The following is a 17,424-nucleotide window of genomic DNA, read 5'->3' as shown; positions in this document are numbered from 1 at the left end:
AGGAAGGACAATTTTTATTTTCAAATAGGGACGGGCCATGTTGGATGGGACATGGGTGATTGCTCGCAACCGGACACATGAATGCACTTTGTGTCATACAATGGAGAAGCTGTGTAACTAGCTGCTACAATGGGGCAGAATCCGTGGAGACACAACAGCACTCTACCCCTACAGGATCCCATCTAGTTGCTGGCGAGTGATTGGCAAAAACAAGGCTAAGCTCCAGCCACAAGTGTTGACTACATACATATCACTGGTGCTGGAAGCTACACACCAGCATTCTTGATTAGGCGTGGGTCCCTGGATTCAGCAATGCAGAATGTGTCCCTGTCCCAAAACAACACATCCAGCAGAACTAATAATGGTCCAAGTTTCGTACTAATGCCAACAGGTGAAAAAAACATTATGGTTTGGAGTTCATCAGCATACCCATTCACCAAGTTGGGAGGAGGGGGAGAGATGGGGGTGGGGAGGAGCGTCATGAAAGAAATGTGCTTCAGCTGCAAGTACCGAACTCTTTGCTTTTAATCCAAAACAATCCCACAGAACATCACTAAAAAAAAAGGAAACAGTTTTCACAAGAACGTGCGACTTAAGAATCACGTTGGTAATCTTGCCTGTTGTAATCCACATAGCGGATCAAAATTGGATAGAAGGAATAGAGATCGCGGCAGAGAACAGCAAACTCATCCAGAATTAGCAGCTCAGTCTCCTGGAAATCTATCTTGCCCTCTGCTTTCATCTGCTCTTCTTCTAATACAACCTTTATTGATTTCTTCTTCAGTTTCTCCAGGGTTGGGATGAATTGGTTTTTCAGCAGTTCAGGCTTAGCCTTGCTAATGATTGGCTGAGCATACACTGGAGAGTACAGAGAGAAACAGCAAGTTGATGTGGTACATAAACATGGGCTCAGTGATGTGATGATGGATGTACATTGGGTGCCGACTCTGCATATAATTGGGTGCGCATCAGGCCTGCTTCACACCCAATGTGCCTATCGTGGCTCAGTGCAGTTGCCCAACACATAACACATTGGGATTGTACACCTAAAGTGTGCAAGGCTGATTAGGGCACTTTTGTTTACAGTAATTAGCCCTGCTCCCCCTAATGTGGCTGGACTACCCGAGTAATCTTTCAGTTGCTCAGTGCCCACCACAAAAGGATGCTGCACAGGAAAGCCTGTGGAAAAGTTCTTAATTTTTTTACCTCGATGGTCCTGACGTCCAGCTAATTTTTCTCCAGCACAATGTTCGATGCCCTGCTCCCCACCCCCCCCCACCCCACAAAAAGCCCCTTTCTTCCTGAGTTATCAGATTAATTAAAGTCCTGAATTGCTCATGATGCACTGGTGGCAAAATTGAAATACGTTATGATTTGACTTTGCATAAAGGGGTGAGGTAAGCTCATGGGTGGGCTACAGCCCAGATGGCCTCATCACCCTCATGGCGAAAGCAGAAAGATCAAACTCTCTGCAACTTTCCTGGAGCAAAAGAAAACATCACACAGCATTATGCTGAACTCTTCTCGGAATAGATCTGCTCTGACTGTTATGCACCCACAGCTCTGCATTTTGCTCTGGTTTGACTGGTGATCCAATTAAGCTTCACAGAATTTTCTAGTCTGTCACATGTTTCGGACACGTGGGTTATACTCCAGCTGCTGGTTTCAGCCTGATATGTAGCCAATGGACCAGAGTTATATTGCTGACTGCACATCAATGCAGGTTGCACTGATGCCAGCCACAAAGGAGTTATATGCATGTGCAGAGTTCCACTCCAGGGAGGCCACATTTTCATGCTAGGAGAGCATAGGGAAGAGAACATTCTCTTGTAACATTAAAAAAGATTCCATGCAAAATGCCAAAAGTTCCTAGGAGGCCCAAATGTAGCATTTTGCACCAGGCTGGAATTATACTGCAACATGTGCCAGTTCAAAGTGTTGTGAGGGTCAGGGTCCAACAGTACTTGGCTTTAGTGGAAGTAATAGCCTTGTCTCAGTGGTAACGCTCTTATGTCTGAGTCAGTAGACTGTGACTTCAAACCCCACTCCTGGACTTGAGCACGTAATCTAGGCTGACACATCAATGCAGTATTGAGGGAGCATTGCGTTGCCGGAGGTGCTGTCTTTTGAATGAAACATTAAACCTAGGCCCTTTAGATGGATGCAAAAAATCCCATGGCACTATTAAAAGAGAGCAGGGGAGTTCTCCAGGTGCCCTGGCCAAAATTTATCCCTAAAGCAACACCACCAAAAACAGATTAATTGGTCAATTATCTCATTGCTATTTATGTGCAAATTGGCTGCTTTGTTTGCCTACAAAACAAAAGTGACTACACTTCAAAAGTAATTCTTGAGACCTAACAAAGATGGATCAGAGTATTTTCCAAATGGTAAGAAGCTGGAAACTGTGCAGGAGCGGAGAGATTTAGGGGTTCATGCACATAAATTACTAAAAGCTAGTGGACAGGTACAAAAAGTATTGAAAAATGTTAATGGAATGTTAGCCTTTATCTCAAGGGAGCTGGAATACAAAAGGGTGGATGTTATGCTTCAATTGTATAAAGTTCTGGTTCGATCACATCTGGAGTACTGCGTTCAGTTCTGAGCACCGCACCTCAGGAAGGGTATATTGGCCTTGGTGGGGGTGCACCGTAGATTCATCAAAATGATACCGGGGCATAAAAGGGTTAAATTATGAGGCTGCACAGATTCGGCTTGTATTCCCTTGAGTCTAGAAGATTAAGGGGCGATCTAATTGAGGTGTTTAAGATGATTAAATGATTTGAGAGGGTAGATAGAAACTATTTCCTCTGGTGCGGGAGTCCAGCACAAGGGGGCATAACCTTCAAATTAGAGCTAGGTCATTCAGGGTGATACCAGGAAGCACTTCTTCACACAAAGGGTAGTGGAAATCTGGAACTCTCTCCCTCAAAAAGAACATAAGAAGAAACAGGAGCAGGAGTAGGCCAATCGGCCCCTCGAGCCTGCAATAAGATCATGGCTGATCCAATCTTGTCCTCAACACCACTTTCCCGCTCTCTCCCCATACCCCTTGATTCCCTTGTAGTTCAAATGTCTGTCAATCTCCGCCTTGAATATATTCGGTTATAGTCCAACAGCTTTATTTGAAATCACAAGCTTTCGGAGCGCTGCTCCTTCGTCATTGAAGCTGTTGGACTATAACCTGGTGTTGTGTGACTTCCTACATTTGTCCACCCCAGTCCAACACCGGCATCTCCACATCTTGAATATGTTCAGTGACTCCGCCTCCACAGCTCTCCGGGGTAGAGAATTCCAAAGATTCACGACCCTGAGAGAAGAAATTCCTTCTCATTTCTGTCTTAAATGGGCGACCCCTTATTCTGAAACTATGTCCCCTAGTTCTAGTTACCCCCACTAGGGGAAACATTCTCTCAGCATCCACCCTCTCAATCCCCCTCAAAATCTTATGTTTCAATAAGATCACCTCTTGTTCTTCTAAGCGTCAATGAATATAGGCCCAACCTGCTCAACCTTTCATCATACGTCAACCCCTTCATCCCAGGAATCAAACCAGTGAACCTTCTCTGCACTGCCTCCAATGCAAGTATATCCTTCCTTAAATATAGAGACCACAACTGTACGCAGTACTCTTGGTGCAGTCTCACCAGCGCCCTGTAAAGTTGCATCAAAGCTTCCCTACTTTTATACTCCATACCCCCTTGCAATAAAGGCCAACATTCCATTAGCCTTCCTAATTACTTGCTGTACCTGTATGCTAAGTTTTTGTGTTTCATGTACTATAATAATAATAATAATTCAACTAGGACCCCCAGATCCCTCTGTACCTCAGCATTTTGTAGTCTCACTCCATTTAAATGATAATTTGCTTTTTTATTCTTCCTTCCAAAGTGGATAACCTCACATTTTCCCACATTATACTCCATCTGCCAAATCTTTGCCCACTCACTTAACCTCTCTTTATCCCTTTGCAGACTCTGTGTGTCCTCCTCACAACTTGCTAACCCACCTATCTTTGTATCATCAGCAAATTTGGCTACAGTACACTCGGTCCCTTCATCCAAGATTTAGCCTCAAAACCGAGATAGATAGATTTTTGTTATGTAAGGGTATTAAGGGATATGAAGCAAAATCGGGTAAATGGAGTTGAGGTACAGACCAGCCATGATCTAATTGAATGGCAGAACAGGCTCGAGGGGCTGAATGTCCTACTCCTGTTCCTACATTCCAAATTTATTGGTTGTAAAGTGCTTTGGGTTGTCCTGAGGATTTGAAAATCATTATAGCAAAGCAAGCTCTTTCTTTCTCGTGCACTCAGAAATCAGATCAAGGCACTGTCAGATGGGTATGCAGTCAAAACCACTTTGTGTCAATTTAAAATTGGCAATATAACTATATCCTTCCACTACTAAGTGATGTGTGATATAAATTGGTCAGTATTTAATATTCATCACATTTTATGTACATAGATTTATAGGCTTCATCACAGCAGAACAGATCTATTACTTCCATGAGTACAAAGTGGATGGGTGCATCTAAAGGCTGCATAGAAAGGTAGAACACCGTGAGGAAAATTCACGTATTCAAAGAGTGCTGCAAAAAATATATTATATTCTTACCTGCAAGTCTCTTCATCCAGGAAGCATCATCAATGCCCAGATTATTGTTCAATATTTTCAGGATGTTCCCCAAGATTACACTAAGTTGCTCAGCGGTGACGACAGTACAGCAATGCCCATCAGGTTTGTTCTCAGGGCCTCTTTCCCACCAATATGACAGATAATTACACAACATGGGCAAAATAACTTCAATAATATGAGGCATCTCGGTGTATCTAGCTCCAGATTCTGCTGTATCATTGATATCCTTTATTAACCCATCTAGTTGAGGCATCTCTGGGCACACTTCCTCGACAGTGTCTGGCAAGCCGAGAACTAGCAAAGCAAACAAAGTGTCATTCTCTCCCTTCATATATACAGCATCCAGTATTAGTAAAGAAACAGATCATAATATTGAAATAAAGAATGTTCTTCAGCAACAACTGGCATTTACATAGAAACTTTAAGGTCCTTCACAGAGGCATATTAAAAAAAATGACCACCAAAACAAAGGATGAGATATTAGGTAGGGTGACCAAAAGCTTGGTCAAAGAGATGGTTTTTAAGGAGGGTCCCAAAGGAGGAAAGGGAGGTGAATTTTCCTGGAGTTCATAGAATAGAATCATAGAATCGTTACAGCACAGTAGGAGGCCATTCGGCCTGTCGAGCCCATGCCGATTCTCTGCAAGAACACCTCAGCTAGTCCCACTTTCCTGCCCTTTCCCGGTAGCCCTGCAATTTATTTTCCTTCAGGTACTTATCTAATTCGCTTTTGAAAGCAGTGATTGAGTCTGCCTCCACCACCCTTTCAGGCAGTGCATTCTAGATCATAACCACTCGCTGCGTAAAAAATGTTTTTGCTCATGTCGCCTTTGGATCTTCTGCCAATTACCTTAAATCTGTGTCCTCTGGTTCTCGGCCCTTCCGTCAATGGGAACAGTTTCTTTCTATCTACTTTGTCTGGACCCCTCATGATTTGGAACACCTCTATCAAATCTCCTCTCAATCTTCTCTGTTCTAAGGAGAACAACCCCAGCTTCTCCAGTCTATCCACGTAACTGAAATCCATCATCCCTGGAACCATTCTTGTAAATCTTTTCTGCACCATCTCTAAAGCCTTCACATCCTTCCTAAAGTGCAGTACCCAGAATTGGACACAATACTCCAGTTGTGACCGAACCAGTGTTTTATAAAGGTTCATCATAACTTCCTTGTTTTTGTACTCTATGCCTCTATTTATTAAGCCCAGGATCCCGTATGCTTTTTTAACTGCTTTCTCAACCTGCCCTGCCACTATCAATGATTTGTGCACATATACCCCTAGGTCTCTCTGTTCCTGCACCCCCTTTAATTTATATTGCCTCTTCGTTCCTCCTACCAAAATGCATCACTTCGCACTTTACTGCGTTAAACTTCATCTGCCACATGTCCGCCCATTCCATGAGCCTGTCTCTGTCCTCTTGAAGTCTATCACTATCCTCCTCACTGTTCACTATACTTCCAAGTTTTGGGTCATCTGCAGATTTTGAAATAGTGCCATGTACACCTAAGCCTAAATCATTAATATATATCGAGAAAAGCATTGGTCAGAGTAACGACCCCTGGGGAACACCACTGTGTACCTTCCTCCAGTCTGATAAACAACCGTTCACCACTACTCTGTTTCCTGTCACTTAGCCAATTCCATATCCTTGCTGCGACTGTCCCTTTTATTCCATGGGCTTCAACTTCGCTGGCAAGCCTATTATGTGGCACTTTAGCAAATGCCTTTTGGAAGTCCATGTACACCACATCAACCACATTGCCCTCATCAAGTTAGTTAAACATGATTTGCCTTTAACAAATCCATGCTGGCTTCCCTTAATTAATCCACACTTGCCCAAGTGACTTAATTTTGTCCCGGATTATCTTTTCTAAAAGCTTCCCCATCACCAAGGTTAAGATGATTGGCCTGTAGTTGCTGGGTTTATCCTTACATAATTTTTTGAACAAGGGTGTAACATTTGAAATTTTTCAGTACTCTGGCACCACCCCCGTATCCAAGGAGGATTGGAAGGTTATGGCCAGTACCTCCGCAATTTCCACCTTTACTTTCCTCAGCATCCTAGGATGTATCCCATCCGGTCCTGGTGACTTAACTACTTTAAGTACAGCCAGCCTTTTTAGTACCTCCTCTTTATCAATTTTTATCTCATCCAATATCTCCACTACCTCCTCTTTCACTATGACTTTGGCAGCATCTTCTTCCTTGGTCAAAACAGAGGCAGAGTTTCCAAAATTTAAAGATTGATTTCCTGGACACTGCTGTGAGTAACCCAGAAGAAAAATCATTGGGGCATCTTCTTTGAATACTTTTATTTATTAGTTATGAAAATATTGGAGATGAAAAAACGGCTGTTTGACTGGGCGGGGCAATTGGAGGCAGGATGTCATGTGATGACACCTCCAGGAATACATCCATAGTTGACAACCTTCAGAGGTGGAGGAGTTTAGGGAGGGAATTCCAGCACATGGGGCCTTGGTGGCTGAAGGAACAGCTGCCAATGGAGGGGCAAATGGAGGGAGGGATGCACAAGAGGTCAGAGTCGGAGGAGCAGAGAGTTTTAGAGGGGATTCATGGCTTGGGAGATTCCAGAGATAGGGAGAGGAGAGGCCATGAATGAATTTAAGCACAAGGATGAGGATTTTGAATTTGAGGCGTTGGGGTACCTAGAACCAAGGTTGGACAGCAAAGACAGGGGTGATGGGCGCGTGGGATTTGGTGCGAGATAGAATGTGGGTAGCAGAGGTTTGGATGAACTGAAGTTTACGGAGCATGCAGGATGGGAGGCTGGCCAGAAGAGCATTGGACTAGTCAAGTCTGGAGGTCACAAAGACATGAGGGGTTCAGTGGCAGATTCTGGCATAAAAGCTGCTGAACGGTTCATTTGAACCTTCAGCTTTATTCACTACATTCCCCTGGTCTCAACCAATTGGATTATTCTTTTGGTAGAATCTACCATTGAAACATGATTAAACTGAAACAAAAAGAAAATGTATAACTGGGTGAGGATTTTTGGGTGCAGCAATAAAGAAACAATTTGTAACTATGACCAGCAGCTATCAGGCTCAACTGAACGAATATATATGTAACGAAAATCATCCAGACTGTAGGAATACTATAATAGTTTCACAGTTGCATATAGTGATACCACTATTCCTGGCCAGAATGGAGATGATTGGATAATTCCTGTGTCAATCACGCCTGGATACTGCACTGCTATAAGTGACTGGGGTTGATTTTATGCACATAATTTGCATTATGTAACTATCCTCTACTCACTGCATTTTGCTGGAGAAATCACCCTGCTTTTATCAGGAGACTTTGCTGTAGTTTCGGTCATGAGTTCTGTTTGCTGTAGTTCGTAGGGACTCTTTTTAAATAGACTCTGTTTACTGTAGTGCGCTGTTTAAATAGACTCTGGCTGCTGAGTAAATAGACTTTGTTTATTTTAAGATAGATTGTTTGCTGCAAGTCCTACCATATGTCCCACCCCACCTTCAACTCATTGACTGACACAGTGGTGTCAACAGACATTCGTAGTTTTACTGTTTCATATTTATTCTTTAGTCATTTTACGTTAGTGGCTTTTTCTTGGTTTAGTTCTCTGTGAGTGACAAACAATTGAAACTTGCAGTTTTTTTGCATCACTTTGTTAAAATATACAATAATTCAAGCCCAGGCTGGTGGTAACAACCTGCAAGAAGGTGGAGTTTGCAGGACTATCTGTCATTCTAACTCACTTGCCTTGATGAGTGATTTGGGAGCAGTTCTTGCTATTTCATCCAGGAACCTAAGCATGTTCAGAAAAGTCTGTTGATCTCATTGACGACATGTCCTTACATAGAGTAACTTTTGTTTTTTCGCATTTCTTATTGGTACTGACCATTGCAACAATTAATCCAATATTCATGACCTTTGTCTCCAGGTAATGACCAGGTGTAAAGGTCAAGAAAAAGAGGTAAATACTCATTATACTGGGTCTCTGTCCCCTGCAATAGGCATAGGCCCAAATTATTTCCACAAGAATGAGCATTGCTAACATTTTTTTAAAGTCTAAAGCCATGCAACTTTTTTTCATTTTCACATTGTGGGATTTACAGAGAAATAAACCACAAGTGACTTAGGCCACTGTAACTCAATGGGCTGGATTTTGCAATAGGAATAACAGTGAGGATAACAGCGATCACCTTTATAACAGAGTAAATCGGACAGTAACTTCTGGCGTCTGCATATGTGCAGTTAAATGCGGAAATCCGGAAGTTGCTGTCAGAGATACCCCGCTCCTCCACAGGGTGCGCTGTTGCAGTCCTTGGTGACAGACTCAGCACTGAAAGACATGGAACGGTGTGAACTTGGGGTACTTGCCCACTAAAGATGGCAGAAAAAGTTAGGTCTGCTGCAAGTGATAATTACTACCAAACAACCTCGCTGGCTTTGAAAAACTTACAAGTGTGGAATCTCATTCCCTCAGAAGTTAATTAGTGTTGGAGATTTAAAAAAAGTAAAATTAATTATTTTTAAACGTTTTCTGTCTGTCTCTTTTATCTCTCTCTCTTAATCCCATCTGTCTTTCCCAAACTTTATTTCACTTTCTGTGCATGATTGAAATCTAATTTATACTTCCTGCTTTAGACACTGCGTGGCTCCATGAGGATTCTTTAATCTAATTGGTTGAAGAGCCTCGCTATTTTTGTCCTGCTCACAGATGCCTTCATTCCCCTGTAGAGGGCGTCTCACTGGCTCAGTCGCTGGATTGGAGCAAGTCTGCGCTCAAAAGGCCGCAAAAACCTTGTGGACAGCTGCCAGCGAGGTGAATAGCGAGCACCGTTCCTTCGCTGCTGACCACAATAGCTCTACAGGCATATGAGGTCTCCAGCCAATACCTCTTAGGTTAATGTTTGGTAAACCCCAGAGTACTCTTAGGTTTCCTATATTTATTTCTCTGATTTTGGAAGCAGGAAAACATTGTGCTGAACTCATTGAGCTGGATTCTCCTCCGAGTAGGAGTGTTCAAGTGGACGAGACTTCTGCCTACCTTTCCCAAACCACTGTAACCTCAATCCAGTTTCCTCGGTCAAGATTCATCATCCTTGCATGGCGGGCTCCAAGTAGGATTCTTGGCATCAAGAGGGAGCCTGCCAGTGTCTGGCTGCAAAATCGCAGCAGCGGGATCAATGTGGCAGCATCAGAAGAAGCCGTTGGGCATTTAAAAGGGCAGAAGAGCCCCAGCAGCCTTGTAGAGTGAGCCCTATGCAGGTAGGCTAGTGGCGATCAGATTGGAGGCCCTCTTTCTCCCTTAGGGGACCTGATGGCTGTTGCAACTGTTTCCCAGGGCCTACTGCCACCTTCCACATGGCAGTCTAGGGGCACAGCGGTAACATGGGTGGACATCAGGAAAATCTGCGAGGAAGCTGGGCCCCCACGTTCCCACTGTCATTCGCAGGCAACAGGCAGGGAAGGGGCAGACAGCAACAATGTAGCAATTTCAGACAGGATAGGAGAAGAAAATCCAGCCCATTGTTTTGTCGAACCAAGAAAGCAGTGTTGGAAAATTGCTAGGTGAGAGGAACAAATATGTTGCAGTGCAAACATTTGACATTTAATAAGGCACAAAATTCTGTACATAATGCTGCAAATTGAATTTCCATTTGATTAAATACATTCTGAATGCATTAACACAGACTATTTAGTACTTAAACACTGCACAACATTTAGTATTTCTTTTCAAATTAACTCTGAGCATAGTTAACGGTAAAACATTTTTGTTAAAAGAAAGTGCTACATACTGATTCGTTCTCGAGGTGTTTTTGTATTGAAAACTGACTGCATGTTGTACATGTTGAGAGAAGGCTCAAGAAAAGCTACCGGCATGGCTGCTGCAAGAGTGGCGAGACATTCCCCAAGAACTGGCCGCTGTCTGTGACACAAGACAAAAGAGAAATGGTAAAGCCATCTTGGGATCAAATAAAGGGCAAATAACTCCTGTAAAACTAAAATATAAAAATATGTACCACTATTCAAACAATTGCAGTTGTCATAGCTGAAAACAGAACAGTAGGACAACAAGTATAGTTCATAAATTATATTACAATATTTCAGTAGTGGAAATATTTTGCATCTTTAACTCAAACACTTTATAACTAAGATATAAAAGCAATGGAAATGGTGCAGCACTGGGGATAAGAGGTTACAGTTATGAAGAGAGACTTGAGAAGCTATGGCTCTTTTCATTAGACTAGAGAAGTTTAAAGAATGATTTCATAGAAGTCATCAAGATTATGATGAGTTATGATACAGTAAATAGTGATAAATTGTTTCCACTGGTCAGCAAGACAGTAAGATTTAGGATAATCATAAAAAAGATTAAAGGGGAGGTTAGAAAATCAATTTTCTACACAGAAGGTGGTAAGCACAAAAAATTCTGTCATGAACATTGTTAAAGCAAAATCTGTAGATTCTTTTATACGTGACTGAGATAATTGCTTGAAATACAGGAATATTAAAGGGTATGGGGAGCAAGCAGGAGCCTGAGATTAGACTTGGGTCATGTGGAGTAAAATACTGGCACAGACTCGATGGGCTGAATGAGCTGTTTGAATGCTATTCTATGATTTTAAAGAAAAGTAAATGACTGTCTTGAGAACCAATACCAAACTTCTACACATATTAACCAACAGAGTATTGAGTTTCATTGACAGATTTCAAATTGTGCCTGCTTTTGTAAAAAAAAAGCTAGTAATGCGTGTGGGGATATGATTTGAGCAGAAACAATTCAATGTGGCTAATCCCACTGACTTTTCTTGCACAGCTGTTGCTGTCTTAAATTCATGATCGACCTACTTTCCTAATGCCTTTGCTCTCACAGTAGACTGTCTCTTCTACATCTGCTAGGGACTTTGCAGCTCTACTGCAGCAGCTATTTAAAGCATTGCAATCTGGTTGATGAGGAAATGTGTAGATGGATAAAGATAAAGACTGCAGTAAAATAAAGAACTCCAGACAGCATGCTCCCAGATTTACTGATCAAGCCCTTGAGGCGACACTCCATGAACTGAAAGAAGAGCTGCCCACTTTAGCACGCCCATGTATCCTCTGCATAAAAAATGTCATATAAAATGCATGGCAGCAGATAGCAAAGGACTTGACCACAAATGAGCAAGATGGCAGACTTCAGGAAAACTGGTAAGAATAGGCAATAGTTATCCATTATGAACTAGCTGTCCCAAGTGTGCATGCTACAAAGTAATTCTAACTAACCTATTTCTACTGCCCCATGTATAGCACTAAGACAACCTCAGAGCTTTTTGAATGTTTACCATGCGTGGTCATTCTGCAGCAGGGCATAAATTCAAGCTGCAACTTAAAAATAAAACTCTTGTTGCACTGGTATGTTAACGGGGCTTCACATAGCAAAACCTATAAACGCAATCTAGCTGCAGGATGTATTTTCATTTACTCATACACACTGTCTGTACTCGCATGTTCTTGAAATTTGCAATTTAAGGTGCAAAAAACATTTACAAGAATGATACCAGAACTGAGAGGTTACAACTATCAGGAAAGACTGAACAGACTGGGGCTCTTTTCTCTGGAAAAGAGAAGGCTGAGGGGTGACCTAAAGGAGGTGTTTAAAATTATGAACAGGTTTTATAGGATAGACTTAGAGAAGATGTTTCCACTTGTGGGAGAGCTCAAAATTAGGGGTCATAAATATAAGATAGTTACTAATAAATCTAATAAGAAATTCAGGAGAAACTTCTTTACTGAGAGAGTGGTTAGAATGTGGAACTTGCTACCATATGGAGCAGTTGAGGTACATAGCATGGGCACATTTAAGGAGAATCTAGATAAGTACATGAGGGAGAAAGAAATAGAAGGATATGCTGATAGAGTTAGATGAAGTAGGACGGGAGGAGGCTCATATGGAGCATAAACACAGGCATAGACCAGTTGAGCCGAATGGCCTGCTTCTGTGCTGTAGACACTATGTAATACTATGTAATGTAGAGCATGGCCCTGCAGCATCAAGCCTCTAACTGTAGCATTGATAGTTTAGGCAGGATGAGGAAGGTGGAGCTGGAAGCCCAGTGTCAATCTCTGTATAATGTAGGCTGTCACTTCAGTGCACTACTGAGCAATGTTCCCTTTAAATTTTATTTTGGATGCGCGGCTCCTTTAAGGGGCTGTGTGGCCCATTCAAAATACTGCGCATGGTGAGCTGGCTGCGCGAGATCTACAGAGCGCTGCACGACCACGCAGCTTAAAGGGAGCGTTGGTACTGAATGAGTACTGAATTGTCAGAGGAGCCGTCTTTTCGATGAGATGTTGAACCGAAGACCCATCTGCTGTTCAGGTAGACGCAAAAGGTCCCATGAAGGAGGAGCAGGGTGTTCTCCTGGTGTCATGGCCAACATCCCTTCCTCAACTACCATCACTAAAACAGATTATCTGGTTATTCATTCATCTGTTGTTTGTGGGGCCGTGCTGTGTGCAAATTGGCTGCCACATTTACAACAACAACTTGCACAGGAGTATTTTAAGACAAAAAATGACACTGATCCACATAAGGATAAATTAGGGCAGGTGACCAAAAGCTTGGACAAAGAGGTAGGTTTTATGGAGCGTCTTAAAAGAGGAAAGAGAGGTAGCGAGGTGGACAGGTTTAGGCAGGGAATTCCAGAGCTTAGGGCCTAGGCAACAGAAGACAGAAAGAAATACTTGCATTTCATGACCTCAGGATGTCCCAAAGTGCATCACTGCCAATGAAGTACTTTTCAAGTATAGTCATTGTTGTATTGTAGGAATCATGGCAGCCAATTTGTGCACAGCAAGGTCCCACAAACAGCAATGTGATAATGACTAGATATCTCTTTTTAAATGTTGGTTGACTCAGAGACAAGAGTGCTACCACTGTGCCACGACTGACCACCACGGAATTACCTACAAAACAACAGTGGCTGAACTTCAAAAGTAACCCATTTGTTGTGAAGCACTTTGGAACACCCCAAGGATGTGAAAGGTTTATATAAATGCAAGTTCTTTCTTTTTGTTATGTTTTCTTCCTGTACTCACACTGGCATACACCCAAGCATAACAACCCTCACATATACTAGGGCCAATGTTCCAGTCATCATAGCTAGTGTTACTGGAGCAGAACAAGCAATCAGAAAATTTGGCCGTCATCCATAATGCCAAACCTCCACAACTTTTGTGGCAAGTACAATTTTCGAACAGTCTAAGGTGCTCTTGCACAGAATGCAAGTGTGTTTCATTCAAATATTAGAATATTAAATTGAGCATAACACTGTCTGCTTAGGGTGGGATTGTGCTATGGTCTCCTTTCACCGTTCTGGAGTTGGCCTAAGGGAAGCTCCCTACGCAATAGAACACTTACAGCCTTTCTAGCGATTTTTTTTTTATTTCCAGTTTTCCAGTAAGCTTTTAGTGTTGGTTTAAGTTATAAATTCTGAGACCATTTTTATGCGCTTTAAACAAAAAATTGGGAGACATTTTTGTGTCATAGAATTACATAACAGTTGATAATGTTTATGTCACTGAAACATTTGCAAGACTTTGCCAAAACAGCATGAGCTGAAAAAAGAGACATGTAAAAGGAACTCCTACAGGTTAAATCAAAATTATTTATGGGGTTGGCTTTCAACCACAGCAAATACAATACTTCCTGGTCGAAATGGTACTAGATGAAAGAGACTAAACAATACACTGTACATCTGTTTGATTCACTTCTGCGAAGCAAATGGGCCAATATTGCATTATCTTCTGTTGTAGCCAGGAAAGAGCTGCGGGTTTCCATGCAGCAGATGCACAGCCTGTGTATGTACTTTCCTGCTGAACCAGAGTCGGCAGATAGTTCTCCTCAATAAAATGATTGCTGGGATAATGGCAGGTGCGGGCAGTCTAGCTGTGGTGCCATCTGATCTCTCTGGTTTGTTTGTTTTTGTCCCCTTGCATGAAATCCTGTGATGGGAGCACCAAAAGCAATCCCCATATCTGCAATGGAATGGTCGGAAAAATGGAGTAGAAATTCTGGAACACCTGCTCTGCTGCCAGAAGTGTGGCGGGGCAGGACTTTCACCTGCACTTATATTTAAGGGAACTCATCTTTACAGGTGTTACTCTTTCTGGTATTTGACGTTCACTTTAAATAGGTGGATTTAGCACTGGGTGGGAACAGGGCAGAGAAATTGTGGACTACCTACGATGCCCTGATTTTAATAAAATCTTCCCGCCTAATGGAGCTCTTGTGAACTGTGTGGAAGAAAGACAACTAAATCTAGAACCTTGCGTACAGTGGGAAATGGGTAGAGAGCAGGACTGGTCACTAATTCTCTTTTTACTGGCCCACTGCTCCCTCAATTCTCAGTGGGGAAAGTAGTTTCGCTGGTAAGAATTTCTACCTTCAGTTAACATTAGTAACCAGGAGGATAGAAAATATCTAACGTTGAAAATTTTGAAGGAAATTTAAAAAAGATTGCAGAAGTACATTTTATATTGGTGCACAAGTGCAGTGCACTTTGACGTTAAATAGTCTGAAATAACTAACTTTAGACAAGAAAGCAGCTAGGCACTGATGGAACAGCAATTAGACAATGCCATTTGTTCTGCAATGACACCACAGAGTCAATTTGCATTATATTTGTAATGGCACTTGATGTGCCTCAATAATTCCGAGACTCGAAGTTAGCAGAACAAAAACAAGGCTTTTATTAACTTAGAAAGTAACACGTAAGAGAGAGAGATGTCTTCCTTCTGGAGACTGAGGCCAGACTGAAGCTAGCTTACAAACAGGGCCAGGTATGGGCGGAGCCCTACACACAGCACATTCCAGTATACAATACAGCACATTCCAGTACACAATACAATGAGGTCTGGGGGAAGGGAAATGACACTGAAACCGATCTCAGTCACAGGCAGTGGTGAATGGAATATTTCATCACATTCACCCCTTCTATAGATTTAGTCTGTTCGGGGGTTTGATAGTCCTCTGCGACCAACGTGGCTGTTGCGGTGCCGCGAGTGTCGGCTGGGTGTCCCCGGTAGCCTCCTGGGTCTCTGCCGGGGGTGCCGCCAGGGTTGTTGGAGGGGTAGTTGGTGGGGGTGCCGTTGGTCGGTGTTCTTCCGGGGGTGATGGAAGAGTAGTGGGTGGGTAAGAGTTGCTGTGATCGTCGTTGCCGCTATTGCCGTGGTTGTTGTCGATGCCAGCTGGGGCGACGTCTTTTATGGACACGGTGTCCTCCCTTCCGTCGGCGTGCCGGACATATGCGTATTGGGGGTTGGCGTGGAGTAGGTGTACTGGCTCCACGAGAGGGTCCGTCTTGTGGCCCCTCACATGCCTTCGCACGAGTACCGGACCTGGGGTGGAGAGCCATGACGGCATGGATACGCCTGAGGTGGATTTCCGGGGAAAGACAAACATTCGTTCATGAGGTGTGGTATTAGTGGCCGTACACAATAGCGACCGTATCGAATGGAGCACATCCGAGAGGACTTCCTGCCAGCGGGAGATAGGGAGGCCCTTGGTCCTTAGAGCTAGAGTGACTGCTTTCCATACTGTCCCGTTCTCTCGCTCCACTTGGCCGTTACCCCGGGGGTTGTAGCTGGTGGTACGGCTCGTGGCGATCCCACTGGACAGCATGTACTGGCGTAGCTCTTCACTCATGAAGGACGCCCCCCTATCCGTATGGATGTAGCTCGGCATACCGAACAGGCAGAACAGGCTGTTGAGGCATTTAATGACCGTGGCGCTGGTCATGTCTGGGCAGGGGAAGGCGAATGGGAACCGGGAGTATTTGTCCACAATGTTCAGGAAGTAAACATTGCGGTCGACGGACGGGAGGGGGCCCTTGAAATCTAAGCTGAGCCGCTCAAAGGGCCGTGTAGCTTTGATTAAGTGGGCTCTATCTGGGCAGTAGAACCGAGGCTTGCACTCAGCGCAAGTGCGGCAGTTCCTGGTCAGGGACCGAACTTCCTCAATCGAGTAGGGTAAGTTACGGGACTTTATGAAGTGGAACAGCCGCGTGACCCCTGGGTGGCAGAGGTCGTTGTGGAGGGTCTGTAGCCGATCCCCGGTGGCGCTGGCACACATCCCTCGTGAGAGGGCGTCAGGGGATTCGTTAAGGGCCCCTGGCCGGTAAATGATGTCGTACTCGAAGGTGGAGAGCTCGACCCGCCACCTAAGAATCTTCCCCCTCTGTTTATTATTGAACATAAATGCTACCGACCGCTGGTCGGTAAGTAGGGTGAAGCGTTTGCCGGCTAGGTAGTGGCGCCAGTGGCGCACTGCCTCCACGATGGCTTGGGCCTCCTTTTCCACGGAGGAGTGTCTGACCTCAGGCCCTTGGAGGGTCCTCGAGAAGAAAGCTACGGGCCGCCCCGCCTTGTTGAGGGTGGCCGCCAAGGCGAAGTCAGACGCATCACTTTCCACTTGAAATGGAGTGTTCTCGTCCACTGCCTGTAGCGTGGCCCACTCAATATCCTGCTTAATGCTTTTGAAGGCGGCGTGGGCCTCAGCAGAGAGCGGGAAAGAGGATGCTTTCAAGAGGGGGCGGGCTTTGTCGGAGTAGTTGGGGACCCATTGGGAATAATAAGAAAATAACCCCAGGCACCTTTTCAGGGCTTTGGGAGTGTTGGGCAGGGGCAGCTCCCGTAGGGGGCGCAATCGGTTGGGGTCTGGCCCGATTTCCCCATTCTCCACCACGCTGCCTAGTATGCAGAGGCGCGTGGTGTTGTAAACGCACTTGTCCTCGTTGTAGGTGAGGTTGA

General features: G+C 43.9%; 1 protein-coding gene across 8 annotated transcripts in view; it reads right to left on the bottom strand.

Annotated features, from left to right (window-relative positions):
- Positions 1-17,424, bottom strand: part of LOC147109494 (ryanodine receptor 3-like) — a 506,629-nt gene that overhangs the window by 148,225 nt on the left and 340,980 nt on the right. For all 8 annotated transcript variants that reach the window (XM_086003490.1, XM_086003491.1, XM_086003492.1 and 5 more), the window contains 3 exons: positions 10,428-10,558; positions 4,620-4,934; positions 618-858 (listed from right to left, as the gene is read on the bottom strand). In XM_086003490.1, the coding sequence (XP_085859616.1) occupies positions 618-858; positions 4,620-4,934; positions 10,428-10,558 (687 nt within the window). The remainder of the gene's footprint in view (positions 1-617; positions 859-4,619; positions 4,935-10,427; positions 10,559-17,424) is intronic.

The sequence above is a fragment of the Somniosus microcephalus genome, chromosome 12, assembly GCF_052327205.1.
Source record: "Somniosus microcephalus isolate GS21.2 chromosome 12, FLI_Smic_1.0, whole genome shotgun sequence".
Taxonomy (NCBI): domain Eukaryota; kingdom Metazoa; phylum Chordata; class Chondrichthyes; order Squaliformes; family Somniosidae; genus Somniosus; species Somniosus microcephalus.
This window is presented reverse-complemented; position numbering and strand designations above follow the sequence as displayed.